Source organism: Amia ocellicauda, chromosome 2 (genome assembly GCF_036373705.1).
Source record: "Amia ocellicauda isolate fAmiCal2 chromosome 2, fAmiCal2.hap1, whole genome shotgun sequence".
Lineage (NCBI taxonomy): Eukaryota > Metazoa > Chordata > Actinopteri > Amiiformes > Amiidae > Amia > Amia ocellicauda.
The window spans coordinates 9,283,147-9,300,419 of NC_089851.1; the positions used below are offsets into that span (position 1 = coordinate 9,283,147).

The 17,273-nt window shown below is 42.9% G+C and overlaps 1 protein-coding gene across 12 annotated transcripts in view; it reads left to right on the forward strand.

The window, feature by feature from the left end:
- Positions 1-15,341, forward strand: part of arhgap12b (Rho GTPase activating protein 12b) — a 73,905-nt gene extending 58,564 nt beyond the window's left edge. For 9 of the 12 annotated variants that reach the window (XM_066717773.1, XM_066717775.1, XM_066717777.1 and 6 more), the window contains 12 exons: positions 1,249-1,323; positions 1,913-1,974; positions 2,073-2,154; positions 5,629-5,733; positions 6,346-6,444; positions 7,006-7,108; positions 7,758-7,877; positions 8,409-8,507; positions 8,837-8,914; positions 9,351-9,485; positions 9,803-9,908; positions 13,206-15,341. In XM_066717773.1, coding sequence (XP_066573870.1) covers positions 1,249-1,323; positions 1,913-1,974; positions 2,073-2,154; positions 5,629-5,733; positions 6,346-6,444; positions 7,006-7,108; positions 7,758-7,877; positions 8,409-8,507; positions 8,837-8,914; positions 9,351-9,485; positions 9,803-9,908; positions 13,206-13,380 — 1,239 coding nt within the window. In that variant the 3' untranslated portion in view covers positions 13,381-15,341. The remainder of the gene's footprint in view (positions 1-1,248; positions 1,324-1,912; positions 1,975-2,072; positions 2,155-5,628; positions 5,734-6,345; positions 6,445-7,005; positions 7,109-7,757; positions 7,878-8,408; positions 8,508-8,836; positions 8,915-9,350; positions 9,486-9,802; positions 9,909-13,205) is intronic. The other 3 variants (XM_066717780.1, XM_066717784.1, XM_066717778.1) reach the window with 1 other exon arrangement.
- Positions 15,342-17,273: the final 1,932 nt, after the last annotated feature.

A 17,273-nucleotide genomic window follows, 5' to 3' on the forward strand; every position in this document is an offset into this window, starting at 1 on the left:
ATGAGAACGGTGAGGAATCAGCCCAGAACTACACGGGAGGATCTTGTTAATGATCTCAAGGCAGCTGGAACCACAGTCACCAAGAAAACAATTGGTAACACACTACGCCGTGAAGGACTGAAATCCTGCAGCGCCCGCAAGGTCCCCCTGCTCAAGAAAGCACATGTACAGGCCCGTCTGAAGTTTGCCAATGAACATCTGAATGATTCAGAGGAGAACTGGGAGAAAGTGTTTGTGGTCAGATGAGACCAAAATCAAGCTCTTTGGCATCAATCAACTCGCTGTGTTTGGAGGAGGAGGAATGACCCCAAGAACACCATCCCCACCGCCAAACATGGAGGTGGAAACATTATGCTTTGGGGGTGTTTTTCTGCTAAGGGGACAGGACAACTGCACCGCATCAAAGGGACGATGGACTGGGCCATGTACCGTCAAATCTTGGGTGAGAACCTCCTTCCCTCAGCCAAGTCATTGAAAATGGGTCGTGGATGGGTATTCCAGCATGACGATGACCCAAAACACACAGCCAAGACAACAAAGGAGTGTCTCAAGAAGAAGCACATTAAGGTCCTGGAGTGGCCTAGCCAGTCTCCAGACCTTAATCCCATAGAAAATCTGTGCAGTTAGCTGAAGGTTCGAGTTGCCAAACGTCAGCCTCGAAACCTGAATGACTTGGAGAGGATCTGCAAAGAGGAGTGGGACAAAATCCCTCCTGAGATGTGTGCAAACCTGGTGGCCAACTACAAGAAACGTCTGACCTCTGTGATTGCCAACAAGGGTTTTGCCACCAAGTACTAAGTCGAATTTTTTGAAATGCGTTTTTCTGGATTTTGTTGTTGTTATTCTGTCTCTCACTGCTAAAATACACCTACCATTAAAATGATAGACTGATCATTTCTTTGTCAGTGGGCAAACGTACAAAATCAGCAGGGGATCAAATACTTTTTTCCCTCACTGTACCTTATCTGATACCTTTACTAAATGTAATTTAAATTTTACTTCTCCAGCTCAGTGCTTGAAACAAGTTTCTCAGTGAAAGGAAATGCTGCACCTTTTAATCTGGATGTTAATTTGTCCTGGAATCATCATCCCCATGAGCCAATGTTTGATTTGTTTCTGCTTCCCTGTTTTAATTAATGTGTGTCAAGCATTTAATTTCCCTGTGTTGATTCACTTTGTTTTTCTCTTCACGATTTTTAACTTATTTAAAAAAAAATTCACCTGTACATATTTCAATCTCATTCCTAGGAGTCTCCGACAGGTCCAAAGCAAAGTTTTCCCGACTCCGACTCCTGCCCTTCGTCTCCCAAGCACCCCACAGCAGTTAGTATCCCCTCTCCTCGTGTGTTCTCTAACCACGCTGACCCTTTGTTTCTCTTCCTGTTTTCGCGGGAACGCCGTGCCAGACAGCGCTGGCAGGATGTAGGGCACTATTCCAGTCTTGTCTCCTCCTCTTCTGCTCTTAATATATACCTGCTGCAATTTCTGTCTTTTTGTTTAATTTATTCCTGTGGTGTGCAGATTTATAACTATACATCGCTCTCTGTGTTTGTGTGCTCAGGGAGATGTAGGTAAGAGTTCAGGGCTTTCAGGTGTGTATTGTGAACGGTATCGGCCTACACAGCCACTCCCATGCTGAACATTGTACAGTGGGAAAGGTTTATTGTAGAGCAAAGCATCAGTGTGTCCTGCAGATCTTTTCATTCCTTACAATGAACAGTTGCTGTGAACAGGATCTGTCCTCACCAGGGATTTCAGCATTGTCCTCTTTTATACTGGTGATTTATCAACATAAAGCTTTTGTCCTTTGAACATATTCTACGCTCCTTTCTTGGTGGGGGTGCTAATTCAGCAGGTGTTACCATGATGCCGTTAACTTGCTCAGTTTTTGTCCTTTATTTTTGCATCCTAGGCTTCTGAGAAGTGTGGAGTGTTAAACGTGACCAAAATAACTGAAAATGGAAAGAAAGTTAGGTGAGTATGAGTAAATGTATGTTTTTTGTGCATCTGGTAGGATACGAGTTCTGGGACAGTCTCATCACTATCACCGATTTTCTTCTGGTTCATTTCAGGAAGAACTGGACCTCCTCATGGACCGTGCTACAGGGCTCCTCACTGTTGTTTGCCAAAGGTCAAGGAGGTGGTACCAGTTGGGTAGGTGTCCATGTGAGAGGAATTGCGATTTGTCCTTTGTTCAGTCTGCACCTTTCATTAATGGCCATCCAGAAGAATCGAGGCCTATCGAGTTCTTGATGCTCTGAAGAAAGTTGTCTGTTAACTAAGAGATTTGCGGTATACAGTGTACTGGAGTTCTTCTCACTTGGATGCTTTTGTTTTGTTTTGTTCCGATATACCGGTGTGCAGCAATCTTATCTGGATTAATCCCAGTCCCCTCCAAAACAGTGTGGGTTTGGGATGTTTGGGTTTTGTCAAGCCTGTTCAGTGTTTAACACCGGCTGCTTAGGGATTGACGCCATTAGTCTGTGACTGTCCTTGCAGCTGCTTCCATGTGATTGAACAGAAGCATTTGAGAACATTTCTCTAATCTCTGTGACAATATTGGTGTCTTCCTTCTGGTGACTGGAGTCATGACTGGTGACTCAGTTTTAAGGAACGTATTACTGATGCAAAAACAAGTCATTCTAAGATGGGCAGTGGGAAGGGTGGTTTAAAAATTGATAAATAAATAAAGGAAGTTAGCTTTTAAAAAGCAGTTACTTCAGACTTTTACACATTATGGGAACATTGCTGCTGTTTGCAATATTTGCACTCTCTTCTGGGGATGCAAGAGGAAAAAGCAAACAACAAAACAGAAGCTTAACCCAGGGGCTTTGAGCGCTGTCTAGCTGTTGGCTTCTGCTGTGCTGTGCGTCTTCCCTTATTTTATTTCTTTAATGACATAATCATCTCTTCTTCCCTCTCCATCAAGTCCTACTACAGCAGGGGCTCGGTCCCTGAGCTCCTCCTCTCGCTGTTAGGCACCTGGAAACGCTCATTGAAGCGGAGGCCTGCTGTCTCCTATGTGTACTCTGGGCCTGCCACGGCTGCCCCTGTATGTGTTCTCTGCACGCCTCCTCCCATTGGAAACGCATCCTGTCTTTCTGCCTCTAACTGGTTAAACCCAGCTTGGGGGATGCTTGTAGTCCTTTCCAAATCATTTAGAGATGGTTACTTGAAATCCGTTAACCCTTTATTTACTCGTGCATTTCGCCATTCATTTCAGTTGAAGATTATTTTTTCTCCCCCTTTCATATTCTAAAAAATATATAGATCTGAGATTCCACAAGAACAGTTGTCCTGGTTTAAGACTCACTCTGTCATCAGACACTGGGTGCAAACCTGTGTACTAGCTTTGCCGACTGACTTTAGTAAGAAAAGTTATGTTAGAAATGAAAACATGAAATTGGGTTACAAGGAACCATTTCCAGTTGATTCTGTTGTGAATTAATACCTGTGAGGGGGCTTTTGCGGTGGAGGGCTGGGTGTGTGAGTGTCTGTCGATGTGGGACGCCGTCCGGTGTCTCGCACAGAGCAAAAGGATGTCTCCTACGGCCAGGTCACTAATTAAAGGTGATGATGTAGATACATTCTAATCTAAATATTCCAAATTAAATTCCTAGACATTCAGCTGCTCTGTGTACTATTTTTCAATGACCATGAAAAGTTTGTGGCTGCAGTACTTTTGTCCATTTGCACATGTATGCATTTGAACAGAATGTACTTTGCTGTAAAATGCATGAAGCGGAATCTTTCCTCCTGGCTTGATGGTTGTGCCCCGCAGTATGTGGCCTGCTGTGTGCCGGCAGTGAAGTGGCTTTATTGTGAGAGCTCAGGTCAGGGATTTCCACCCAGTTACTGCTCTCCTAGGGGACCGTGGGTAAAACGAGAGTAGAAATTAGAATTGATATAGTGGTTAAGAAGGTTGGTTTGTTATACTGATCAGGAGTTTCCACGCGTCTTTGAATAGTTTTTGGATTATTTGTGCTGAAACCCATTTACCCACTGTCTTGTTGAAACCCGTTGCAAAAACAGACAGGGATTACAAGGCTGAACAAAATGCCCTGCCTGACGTGGGATTTTTCCACTGTCCTCAAATAGAAAAGCACTTGACTACTCTGACCTCGGCGCTGCTGGATTACTGACACTCTAAATTACCCTGGAAGAGGAAGTAGACCGACAAACCCACGCTGTTACCCTCAGAGCTCATTTATTTCCTTTATTTTAGCTGAATTTTATTTTTATTTTCCACTTAAAATGTCACAGTGGACATTGTAGGTTAAAAGTACTTTTGATTGAATTCAACCATCCTCAGAGCAAATCAAGAGAGATTTTGCTAGTCGAATACCATTGGATTTGTCAGTAAGTAACACCTATCTTCCCACGGTTATAATAGTTTTACAGTTTAATGAGAAATTAACTTTTCTTTCACTAATCAGCAGAGTAACCAATTAAAAACAAACATCTGTGTAACTACAAAAGACCTGTCAGGCCTGATCTCTCTGTTTGTTCTATGTTCTTAATCCACATTCATAAGTTTCCTGTGATTCTTAGTTTTCACTTTGAGAACACAATTTTGATATGATGCTCTGTCAAAAATGTCTGACAATCTAATATATTTATTTCACTTTACTGCTATCAATTGCTGCAGTTTTGCAAAAGTAATCTGGCAGATATACATTTCTAAATCCACACTGACATTCCCTTAGAACACTATAAGCATATCAATAATCATCTCGTTATAATGCATTCTAATTATTCTCTTAATACTTTTACTCATGATGCATAATTGGAGTGCTTTGCTGCTTTGGTACTTTGTGACCCATCTGCTGATAAAGATGAAGGCCGCCTGTTGAGAGAGCGCAGTTCTTAGAGCAGTAGCTATGCTGTGAGGCTGTCGCTCCTGGGCATAGTCTCCATGGGATGTGTGATTAATGCTTTTACAATACTTCTGTTTATCTCCAAGAGAAACAGGAATATTAGAAAAGAACAGTTCCTTTGCAGGTGCATAATCAAACATCTGGCTTTGCCTAACAACCAGTGGTCTTATAAAAAGTTTCATGGCACTATTTTGTAAAAACCAGCATCTGCAGCTGTTAAAGGTCAACCCACTAATGATCTAGTAGGTTACAAAAGCCCTGCAGTGGAAGGAACATATGAAGGTCTGCTGGCTTGATTGGGAATGTGGGCGGATATGTTTTTCAGATGGGTGCTGATAATGGTTGCCAGGCTGTGCATGCTTTAGAGACCCCTCTGGGCAAGAGTTGGGGAGAGGGGGCAGGCGGTGGTTGTGGGGGTGGAGAGGTTGTGATTGGGGGTGGACGGGGGTGTTGGGGAGCTGGTGGTCTGTGCATGACTGGAGCAGGTTAGGGGACCGCACTAAGCGTGTTGCTCTTGGGAGAGGCTGAAGGCATCGGTGTCAGCTATTGCACTTCCAGAGTAGACGAACGAGCTACTTGCCGAATGCTGTGTGTTTGTAATTTCTCTTTACCCTGAGGGGGAACAATCAGACCCCATGTGATCAACTGGGAAAATTTGTTGAAGTTGGTGAGTGGTGTTTTACCAAACTTCAGTCATTAAGACAAGTTTGGTCTGTGTTTAAAGGACTTCTTTCCCCCTCCCCCCCTTCAGAAATTTGGCGTAAATCAATCGAAACCCGAGTTCACTGTGGATCTCAGAGGGGCCATTCTGGACTGGGCTTCAAAAGACAAATCCAGTAAGAAGCACGTCATTGAGGTAAATCCCGTTTGATGTTTGTTTTCCCCAACTTGAGTTCCTACAATTTTTTTTTTTTTTTTTCTCCAAACGTGTTTCCAGACATGTCCTGTCTATGAGTAAAGAAGTGATGGTCTGTTACCCTCCTCTCAGCACTTCTCTGGATCACTTCACTAGCGGTCACACAGGTTTCTTCTTGGTTTCTGCTCCATGTTGTATGTAAAGCCAGAGGATTAGGTGTTACATCAGCACACGGAGCTTGTGGGCTCAGTTAACATGAATGAACATGTACTTATTAAGTGATTTAATTAAATGCAAAGCCCCTTTAAATAAGCTTTAACCTTTGATGTTATAACAATTCTCAGTTCCCCACCAGCTCCTTCGACACAATGTTAGCGCAGCTGTGGGGATGTGAGGGGAATTAGAGTTACGGACAGCAGTGCATTTAAACTCAAGCCCTGAGAGGGACACGCTGTCGAACCTCAGCCAGAGATCAGTTATTGCGGTTATACCCTTATTGAACAACTTCTCTTCATTGCTTACAATGTACCTATATTCCAGGAGCTCCTATGCACGCCTATACCCTGTATTGTTAACATTTAATTTTAAATTCTTGTTTGTTTTGTTTTCCAGCTTAAAACCCGGCAGGGAACTGAGTTGTTGATTCAGTCGGAGAACGACAGTGTAATCAATGACTGGTACAAAGCGCTGGCAGAGACCATCAGTACCCATGTAAGTCTTCAAGTTTGTTCTGCCGCGTGCTCAGTACGACTGCAGCTAAATCTCTTGCAAGGTTATAGGTGGGTGATCTCCACTCACTAGCAGGGCCGAGCCAGTACTGGAAAAGTGCAGAGGCCTAAACTATTGTAAATGTGTGTTCTGTAAGGCTAGCTGGCAGACGTGAAGGGTGGCCATGGTGGTTTATTCTGTTGGTGTATTATGTGAGAGCAGATGCATTCTTTATTGTACTGGCTGATATTTAAACGACATTTAAAGGCATTAGCCTTTTTGGTCCTGGTTGAATAATAACCTCGATCCCCTTGTCATAGTTCAGATAATTGTTTCTGAAAAGGCTCCTTCAGCCTGAGTTTTCAGACATGCTGAATGCTGTGGATGCTAATGTGTATGAAAATGAGCGGGGGCGTTAAATGAAGCAGAGGAAACGGCAGTTAAAGACTAGGAACACGCTTAATAAGATGTGCAGCGAGTAATGAGATGAGGGGGAGAATGCACAGATAAGGACCGGGCCTTTATGACAACCCCCTTAACTAAGTGTCTGGTGATGGCGTGCAGGCCTGGGAGTCGGACGAAGCGATCGAGGAGGACATGCCAGAGTCTCCCGGGGCTGAGAAGCACGACAAGGAGAAAGAGCACAGAGACTCCAAGAAGTCCCGAGGTGAGGGAGCTTTCGAACCCGGTTCACACAGCCGACTGAAATGTGAACATTGATTTCTTTTCAAGTGCCAGACAAAAAACGCAATCATTTAAAGCCTTTCCACACCAGGTGAAGGCAGATACAGTTTACTGCACTCTGTGCCCTGCTTTAACCCTCAGCCTGCACTTACATTGATCCTCATAATGATAAAAGTACATATGAATAAATAACTTGAGCCCTAAGGAGATGTCCAAGCTGAGCTTATTATACTGAAGCACATGGGCTGCTTACTTTAAAAAGACTGCAATGACTGCCAGTTACTGAAGAGTATTTTCGAATTCTAAATCTTTTTAAAGCACCAACCTGATTATTCAAGAGACTTGGCCCTTTGACAAGAATTGGAGTAGGGCTGTGGAGCAGTAACCCATGAGTGCAATGGGCTTTGAGAGTGCTGTATACCAGCATGTCCAGCCAGGGCATGTCATGAACCAATCATTGTAGGTCTCCTAGTCAGGGTCTTCAGTAAATGGATGTTCTGATGTTGGCCCAACAGTAGCAGCCATTGACTTAGCAACTCGACTTTTTGACTAGTTTCGTTACGATGAATAAGAGAAGAGTTATGATTTTTAGTTTTTATCCCTAACGTTGTTCACATCACACTGTCTCTCAGCCATGAAAAGCTCCACCAGCATGGATTCATCAGACCAGAAGAAGACCAGAGTGAAGCTGAAAAAGTTCCTCACTCGTCGGCCCACGCTTCAGGCAGTGCGGGACAAAGGCTACATCAAAGGTAAAGATAGTCAAAGCGCAGATTGCGGGTATTTCAGCTTCCAGCAGACATGAGAACCAAGTCTGAAGTTTGTGTCTTCCTTGGAGTTTGTCCTGGCTTTCAGTGTGTCCTGGAAATCTGGGAAAAAATGATTAGCAAGGCCTGGAAAAGGAATAGAAAATTACAAGATGTACAGTAACACATTTAGAGTGAGATGAAGAGTAAAGTCAGTATTCCTATTGAGAACTGGCATATATTTTAATTAAAGAAAATTGTTAAAGGACACCTTCTGGCCTGAAGGTGAGGCTGTATAGAGGTTCATGGAAAACGTCCAAAAGACATCCTCCTTCTAAACTTTAAAGTCTATGGTCTGACTATTTTGCCAGGAATTCATAAAGCATAGTCCTGTTTTCTAAAAATCAAAACAAAACCAATCTACTTCTAAAGCCTTGCTGTTTACTTCCACAGTTCTCAGACTGACGCACAGCGTAGGATGTGGTTTCTGTGTTATGAATGAATTGCATTGGTGTGTTTCTTTGTGAACCCAAACAGATCAAGTATTCGGGTGCAGCCTGACCAGTCTGTGCCAGAGGGAAAACACTACAGTGCCAAACTTTGTCAGGACTTGCATCGACCATGTCGAAAATAACGGTACGTTCACTTACAGGGTATTATTTGAATATATAAATACATTTTGAAATATAGTCTGGATTTCTGATATGTTGCCTTAAGACTGAACATCGATTTGTTTGTGTGTTTTGTTTAAATAAGAGATTCTGTGTGTCTGTGCCTATACACATCTATATATGTTACACATTTTAGTTAAGGAAATGCAATGTTTCCTTAATACATCATTTATCGAGGAACCCCATAACAAAGTCATATTTCACATGTGCAACTAAAGACTTATTGCCGACTAGGGAGTCTTTCCGGAGAGTTGAAGGGTTTAATGTACATCTTTTCTTATTGTCATTATTCAGGTTTAAGTATTGATGGTTTGTACAGAGTAAGTGGGAACCTGGCTGTGATACAGAAGCTACGATTCGCTGTAAATCACGGTAAGCTCAAATGAAGCATTTCTGCATAGATAAGCTTTTTGCTTAATACAGCTGATAAACCTTAATCGCTGAAACTTTTTATTTTCAAGGAAATTTCAAGAACCGGTTTTAACATGAAGTAACTTTTCCTGACCCTGAGAAATGTGCAAGTTTAAGAAAGAAGATTTAAGGAACACTTTTATGAAGAAGCACCTGATAATTGATCTTCCTGAAAGCTAACCCATAGTGACTTCACAGATAACCCTGCCCAGTCTTATTTAGACCTCCCCCAGTGAGGAGCAACTCCCTCGGGGGTCACAGTAAAATCATCGTCTCTCAGTTGTCATCTCAGTGCTTGTCATGCATCGTTAGTGTGTCGGGGCGGCTCTGTCCTCTCGCCCCGGACGGTCTGTGCTCTTCCACGCTCACGCTGGCTTGTGACTCTGTGCTTCCGCAGATGAGAAGATTAACTTCGAAGACAGTAAGTGGGAGGACATTCACGTGACCACCGGGGCACTGAAGATGTTCTTCAGAGAGCTGCCCGAGCCCCTCTTCACACACGGCTACTTTAACGACTTTGTCAGCGCGATCAGTGAGTATCGCAGATGTCCTCGACCACTTAATAATTATCATTGAAAGAATGTAAAAAGGTGCATTTCAAATCAAGACGTTATCCTTGGAAATGAATGTATTATGTGCACCTGCTGTTATGCCTCATGTGGTTTTAGATATAAATGCTTATGTATTTATTTGCCTGAAGTTCTCCATGCACCCACATGGTGGCGCCAAACAACACAAGTTATTTTATTTTTCAGATGAAAGAAAAAGAAAGCAAAGAAAAAGTGTATTCTCTCTCTGAGATTTCAAGTACATTTCTGATTCTGTTTTTCTGTCTTTGTTTATGTGAAGAATGCCCAGACTACAAGCAGCGTGTTCATTCAATAAAAGACTTAATCAACCAGTTGCCAAAACCAAACCATGATACCATGCAAGCTCTCTTCAAGCACCTCCGAAAGTAAGTTTGTTGTATTTTCTTTTCTCCTTGTTGTCAAAGCCTTTGAAGGGTTAAATGTATGTATTATGTCCATTGGTGGTGCTAGACTGCTCCACATAATTTGGGATAAAACTGGCAAATACACTCACCTAAAGGATTATTAGGAACACCTGTTCAATTTCTCATTAATGCAATTATCTAACCAACCAATCACATGGCAGTTGCTTCAATGCATTTAGGGGTGTGGTCCTGGTCAAGACAATCTCCTGAACTCCAAACTGAATGTCTGAATGGGAAAGAAAGGTGATTTAAGCAATTTTGAGCGTGGCATGGTTGTTGGTGCCAGACGGGCCGGTCTGAGTATTTCACAATCTGCTCAGTTACTGGGATTTTCACGCACAACCATTTCTAGGGTTTACAAAGAATGGTGTGAAAAGGGAAAAACATCCAGTATGCGGCAGTCCTGTGGGCGAAAATGCCTTGTTGATGCTAGAGGTCAGAGGAGAATGGGCCGACTGATTCAAGCTGATAGAAGAGCAACTTTGACTGAAATAACCACTCGTTACAACCGAGGTATGCAGCAAAGCATTTGTGAAGCCACAACACGTACAACCTTGAGGCGGATGGGCTACAACAGCAGAAGACCCCACCGGGTACCACTCATCTCCACTACAAATAGGAAAAAGAGGCTACAATTTGCACAAGCTCACCAAAATTGGACAGTTGAAGACTGGAAAAATGTTGCCTGGTCTGATGAGTCTCGATTTCTGTTGAGACACTCAGATGGTAGAGTCAGAATTTGGCGTAAACAGAATGAGAACATGGATCCATCATGCCTTGTTACCACTGTGCAGGCTGCTGGTGGTGGTGTAATGGTGTGGGGGATGTTTTCTTGGCACACTTTAGGCCCTTTAGTGCCAATTGGGCATCGTTTAAATGCCACGGCCTACCTGAGCATTGTTTCTGACCATGTCCATCCCTTTATGACCACCATGTACCCATCCTCTGATGGCTACTTCCAGCAGGATAATGCACCATGTCACAAAGGTCGAATCATTTCAAATTGGTTTCTTGAACATGACAATGAGTTCACTGTACTAAACTGGCCCCCACAGTCACCAGATCTCAACCCAATAGAGCATCTTTGGGATGTGGTGGAACGGGAGCTTCGTGCCCTGGATGTGCATCCCACAAATCTCCATCAACTGCAAGATGTTATCCTATCAATATGGGCCAACATTTCTAAAGAATGCTTTCAGCATCTTGTTGAATCAATGCCATGTAGAATTAAGGCAGTTCTGAAGGCGAAAGGGGGTCAAACACAGTATTAGTATGGTGTTCCTAATAATCCTTTAGGTGAGTGTATGTTAAAATATTAATGATTGACAAGAATGCAAAGAGTATTTACCTTATGAATTTACCTTGGTGTACCCCTGACTAAAACAGAATTTCAAACTGATGATCTTAATCATCCAAGTATAACTGTTTGAGCTTTGAATTCAGCTCAAGAGTGTCAGCCGAAGAAACCCGTTAAAGGAAATTATTTAAGCTTTTCCACTCTTCCTGACCTGCTGCTGGGGTCCCCAATGGGACAGACCAGCCCAAATCAGACATCGGGCAGATTCATCGCCAGTAATAAGCGTGTGCAGCGTCGACTGTAAGAAACGCTTCACGCAGATAGTTGAAGTTTGACCTTGAAAGGAGGATTGAAAGATAAAAAGTGTGAGTTTTGAATAGTGCTGTAAATAATTCACAGGCCGGGGTCTTTCTGTGAGGAAATAAATCCTGCACCTGTTAGACAGTGGCTAACACTGACTGCCGCGGGTTTTATTTTGACGCGGGACTTGTGGCTGTTCAGTCTCAGTTGCCACGGGCAGTGTGGGTGGCTCTTGTTGGGACGAATCTCTTAATCGTCCAGCTCTGCGGATCAAAGCTGCCCTCTCGATTCCTCAAAATGTCTGGCTGTCACAAGAGATACAGCAGCACCGATTATGGCCGTCCAGATCCCCCCCGCATTCAGTTTCCTGGACACATTTTTGAAGGGTGTGTAGCTGGATTTCTGTTCAAGTACAGAGAGGGAGAGCAGGGGGGGGTGGGGGAATGGCCAATATTATACCTTTTCATGGTAAAGTTGGCTCATCAATCTCCCTGCTCATAATGTGCTGTAAGCCCTGCTGTAATCGGTGTTTTGCCCTAATGAGCGATGTTTTATTACCTGCTATTTCAAGTGCAGCTGCCCCTCCTCCCCCTCCATGTTTCCCGGTGCGGCAGCAGTTTCTGTGACATATTGAGCATGCAGATTGACACTCAGGGCTGACTGAAGTGTTTGCACAAATGTCCTGTGCAATTAGGCATTCCAATTAGATAGACTGAAATATTCCGGCTGAAACTGTGACTGGAATTTGGATAAAGCCGGCAGCACCGGGGGGGCGGGGGGGTCACCTCTGAGTGACTGGAGAAGGTGAGATAGTCGGTAGCTAATTGTTGTGTGGTTTTCATATAGGCCTATAACTTCCCATTCACGCTTTACGTTTAGTTAGGGAGGTAGGTCTTCAGCAGGTTGATTTTCATGATTTAATGTTTTGTTTGTTGTGTTTAAAGTTTAGTCTAGGTGGTAGATAACCAATCCATTCCACAGCTGGTCGAATTTTCCCTCTGTCTCACAAGAAAAGGTCAAAAACAATACAAAGACCGCAGTCTCAGATACTCACGTTGCCTTGTGTCAAATAAATGTGTAATTTCTCGTAACCTTTAATAATGTTACACATATTTTGATTGACTGATAGTGGGGGCAGTTGCATTTACCTGCCTGTTCACAAACATGAACCGCATCACAGAGCCAACACACACACGGAGCAAAGTGGGCCATAACTAAAATAAATAAATAAAAAACGCTGCAGCCTTTCCTATATTAAAAAAAACAGAATGACATTTCCCTACCTCCATTTGCATTTAAATGACATGATGTACTCTCATTTAAGAGCTGAAATATTGTGTCAGTGCAGCTCCACACTAAAATTACAGTTTGACATTTTGTTTCTGGGACCAGGGTCCTTATGTTGTCAGCTAAGAGCAGTTGCATAACTTGACTTGATTTCAGTTTTTTAAATACCATGTTCTGCTTTTGACCAGGATCTTCCATTAGCTCTGCAGCAAAACCTGTGATTTAATGCACCGCAAAATATATACGCCGACACCCTGTTAAACAACTGCTAAAACAAACCAGTTTTCCTGTGAATGTATATAATCTTAATATCGCAGGTCTGTATTACGGCATTGAAGGGCTTCATTTGTAACTGTTTCTCTTTTCTTTTTCAGAGTTATAGACAACGGAGAAATGAATCGCATGACGACTCAAAGCGTGGCTATAGTTTTCGGACCTACTCTGTTAAGACCAGAGAAAGAGACTGGCAACATGGCTGTGCACATGGTGTACCAGAACCAGATTGTAGAATTAATCTTACTGGAGTACGAGAGCATTTTCGGCCGGTAAATCCGCAGAGGAAGGAGGAGCATCTCGCCAAACTTTGTGTCCTGCAAGAATCAAAACTTACATTTGTGACTTATGCTGTGGACCAAGCAATATAAATATATATATATATATTATAATAAAAAAACAAAAATGAAAAGACTAGTTGACTTTGCACTTAACATTTTGGAGCTATATATATTTTTCTTTTTGGTTGCCATTCCTGCAAGGAGTCTGTAATGCTTGACCTGACTGGACATTGATCGATTCATTGCAGACGCTTAAGAGTGAGGTTAATAAGGATGATTCCTTTCGCCACTGATTAGGACAAGCAGCTGTTCAGGGTAATGTTGTTTACACTGGATTCCTCCGGCCAGTTGTGATGAATATGAGGGATTATGACACAACTGCATCTTTCTGGCATCTCATTGGTTGATTACACAATTACTAGGGGTGAGAGAGAGAGGGAGAGAGAATGATGGAAGAACCTTCAAGCGTTGTCCGTTTGATTCACTCTTGACGTGGGTTTGGGGGGCTTCCTCTGAACAGGGCCGTATCGCACCCTGCTTTACTGCTATCCAGCCTACATGGAAACACACCTGATGTAAATAAGAGAGGCAGTTGCACTGAGAGGAGGCAAGTATCCTACATCTAGTAGGGTAACTTGGTCATGATTTTATTTTGTATTTCGTTTTTTGTTTTTTAAAGTTAACTGCGTATTTTCACAGTATCGTGAAATATTGACTACTGATTAAATGAAATGACTGCTTCAGAGGCATCGTACGGTTAAATTGTGCGATTCTGCTGGTGGCCACTGTTGATGCTGTATCAGTATTAGGAGCGGGGGATTTCGCTGGCGTGCGGATCCCGCTCGGACACTTGCACGCTCCCTCTGCAGGACTCCTACAATAGGCAGCAGAAAAGTTGATGCGGTCAAGCCGGCACGAGGTCGCGACCGTCTCAAACCACCGCCGGTGGTTTGAGACGGTCGCGACCTCGTGCCGGCTTGACCGCCATCAACTTCTCTACTCCTGCTCCTTCTTCCAGTCACAGAAAAAGGGCTCCGGAATCGTTTGAACTAGACATGTTTTAGTTTGAAACCTTTTTATAAAGATAATTTATCTGTCGGTGTGGGAGAGCGTGGGCTTCATGAATGGGTTTCTGTGGAAACTCTGGACACAGTGCCAGCCAGCAGTATGAAACTGAGACGTCTTGAAAAAGAAAATCAAACCTGTGTTGAGAAAAACTCCAATCGTTGTCTTGTAAATAAGTGGAAGGTGTTTTTCTCCTTCCAGTGCTTGTACATACATGTGTTGTATAGTTTAATGAGCTATGTAGGCATCTCTTCTGTAACCGTTCTTGACACACCTGTCAGTTCACAGCACATTTAGCTACACAGTATTTTCTCACGGTTCTGGGCAGTCGTGGACCAGAAGTGGATCTGCCCAAGAAATGAAACTTTCACGACCCTTTTAGATGCATACTAACATCGCACTTTTCTGGCTCCGCAGTGTTTATTTTTTGTTTGTTTTTCCTATTAATTTTCTCCCCGTTTTCCAAGGCAAACGCAACCTCTTTGTGAAACACGGTACTGGAAATAGTATTGCATAGGCTTGTGTTGAATAGATGGTACGATTGCAGACGGCCTTTTTAAGACGATATACAGAAAATATGTACAGCTTATGTTTTGGGAAATTGCTTAGTGAAATCTATTGTAAAAAAAAAAAAAAACTAACAGTAATTGAAGTATGTATGCTTTGATGGTGAGTGGTAGAAAATGAAATGAAAATCACTTTAATTTTTTTTTTTTATATATAAATATCAATAATATAGACTGATTGGGGGAAAAACAGACAAAAAAGTTTTGGAAGTTTCTGTTGTTGGGAGCATGGTCAGCTGCACATTTTTGAATGTAATTTTCTAGACTAACTACTGTTTGTGACATTGCTATGTCTAATCTGAATAAAGAAAACCTACAGATGGCAGCCTTTCTGATTTTGTGTGTTTTTCTCCTTGTCCATTGTTGTCCACTCCAAACCCAAACCCACCACCACGACCCACGCTAAAGGTTCTGTCAGGTGAGAGAAAACACATTTGGCCATTTTAAATTATTATAGATTAAATCAACTTTTTAGAAGTTTATTGAAGAACATTTGCTGCTACCAATCTGGGAAGCTGTATCTTGGTGTGTCCTGAACTGGTGCACTGATTTTCCAGTTTATGGTGTACAAACAAAAAAGCTGACCATTGTTTTCAAGTTTATACGTGTTACCAGAGTGTAGTTTTGAAACGGGCCTACTGTAAACATGGATGGCCTGCCAAGCATTTGGAGAAATGAATCTGCTGTTATACACTTTTTTTTTTTTTTTTTGACCCAGACTTCAGGTCCCTCTGTGGGTGACTTCAGTGCAGAGACAATCATTTGTTCCTTCAATACCATCCCAAACATCACTTAGTGCTGAATGTGCTTTACTATAGAAGTGTTTTCCTCCATCACATCCACAATCCTTTTAACATGTGGCTGTTATTTAATACTGTAAACATTAGATCTGCCTATGAGGGAAAAAAATAACATCTTTCATGTGGTAAAGAAGCAGGGAAATGATGGCATGAAAAACCTAGCGTCCTTTGCCGCTTCTTTGCAGTTTGTGGGAAAGAATGAGCAAAGACCTTGGCCTGGGATCTGACGGCTGTTCAACAGGCATTTTCCTGGTGAAAGAAACTTTCGACGTGCAGCGCTTCATCCAGAAGGCCATGGAAAGAAAGAGAGCCTAATGACTCCACCTGCACAAACCTGGTGATGGAGGTTTCTAGGGTGGCCATGGCTGGCCTCACGACATCATTGTTGTCATCATGGCTTCTGCTCCGACCTCCAGGCAGAAAATGCAGTTCAGACGAAGCCCAGCTGCTCTCTTCACTTAAGCTATGTGTGAAAAAAATGTGTGACTCCAAGACACTGGCAAATGAAAAGAAACCATGTATCTCTATAGAGCAGCCAAAGACCCAGATCTAGAACAGGGAGATAAAACCAACCTGAATCTGACACCAGTGCCGAGCCATTGATAGCATTGAAAGTCAATGTGATGCTGCATGCTGGGAAAAAAGACTGGCTGCACTGAACAAGAAGGTAAAACCAGCCTTCCCCAGAGATGCACTGGATCTCTCTCAGACACTGTCAATGGATCAGTCCTGCAGGTTCATGTGGAACAACCCTAATGCTTGAAAGCCTGCCTCTTCACTAGACATGCTGCATTAGAGGTGTCCTCCCTGAAATTAAAATAAAAAGGCAGCAAATTCATGGTTTAGCAGGTGTCCAGCTGTAGCTCTCTAGTAATAAGACACACCTGATCCTAATTAGACTTGTCTTCCAGTACAGGCAGGCACTGAAACTGCTGCCGGTTTAACATGCCCCCTGTTCTGAAGAGACTCCTGATAACAGAGAGAGATCTCTCCAACCCAGGACGCCCCGTTCACAGCCAGTCCTGCAGTGTCCTGCCTCCATTACACTGTCAGACGCATCAACCTTGAGGTGGAAACTTTGGACTCATCAGCAGGCAGTGCCGCCCTGGGTAACAATGGTCCTGTTGATGAAGAACAGCCAAGGTGTCGCTCACCTTCCTGCCAGGTACACAGACCCAGTGCCATGTTTATACAGAGGGTAACTACTAATCTGCGTTGCAAAATGCTCAATGTCACTCCCTGATGCTCTGATAAGATAGCGCATCAGATTTTTTAAATGGTTTCAGTGAATTAACTTTAGCTGACTGTTGTACAGCTGACAAATTTGCCAGACCTGTAAATTGTTTAATGGGGGTTATTTTATTGTGAGGGAAATAAAGTGAACCTGTGCGAATCCATATTTTCTCTTCATGCATATCCTGTAGCTGCGAATGCAACTGATGTTAAGCCTGCACTTG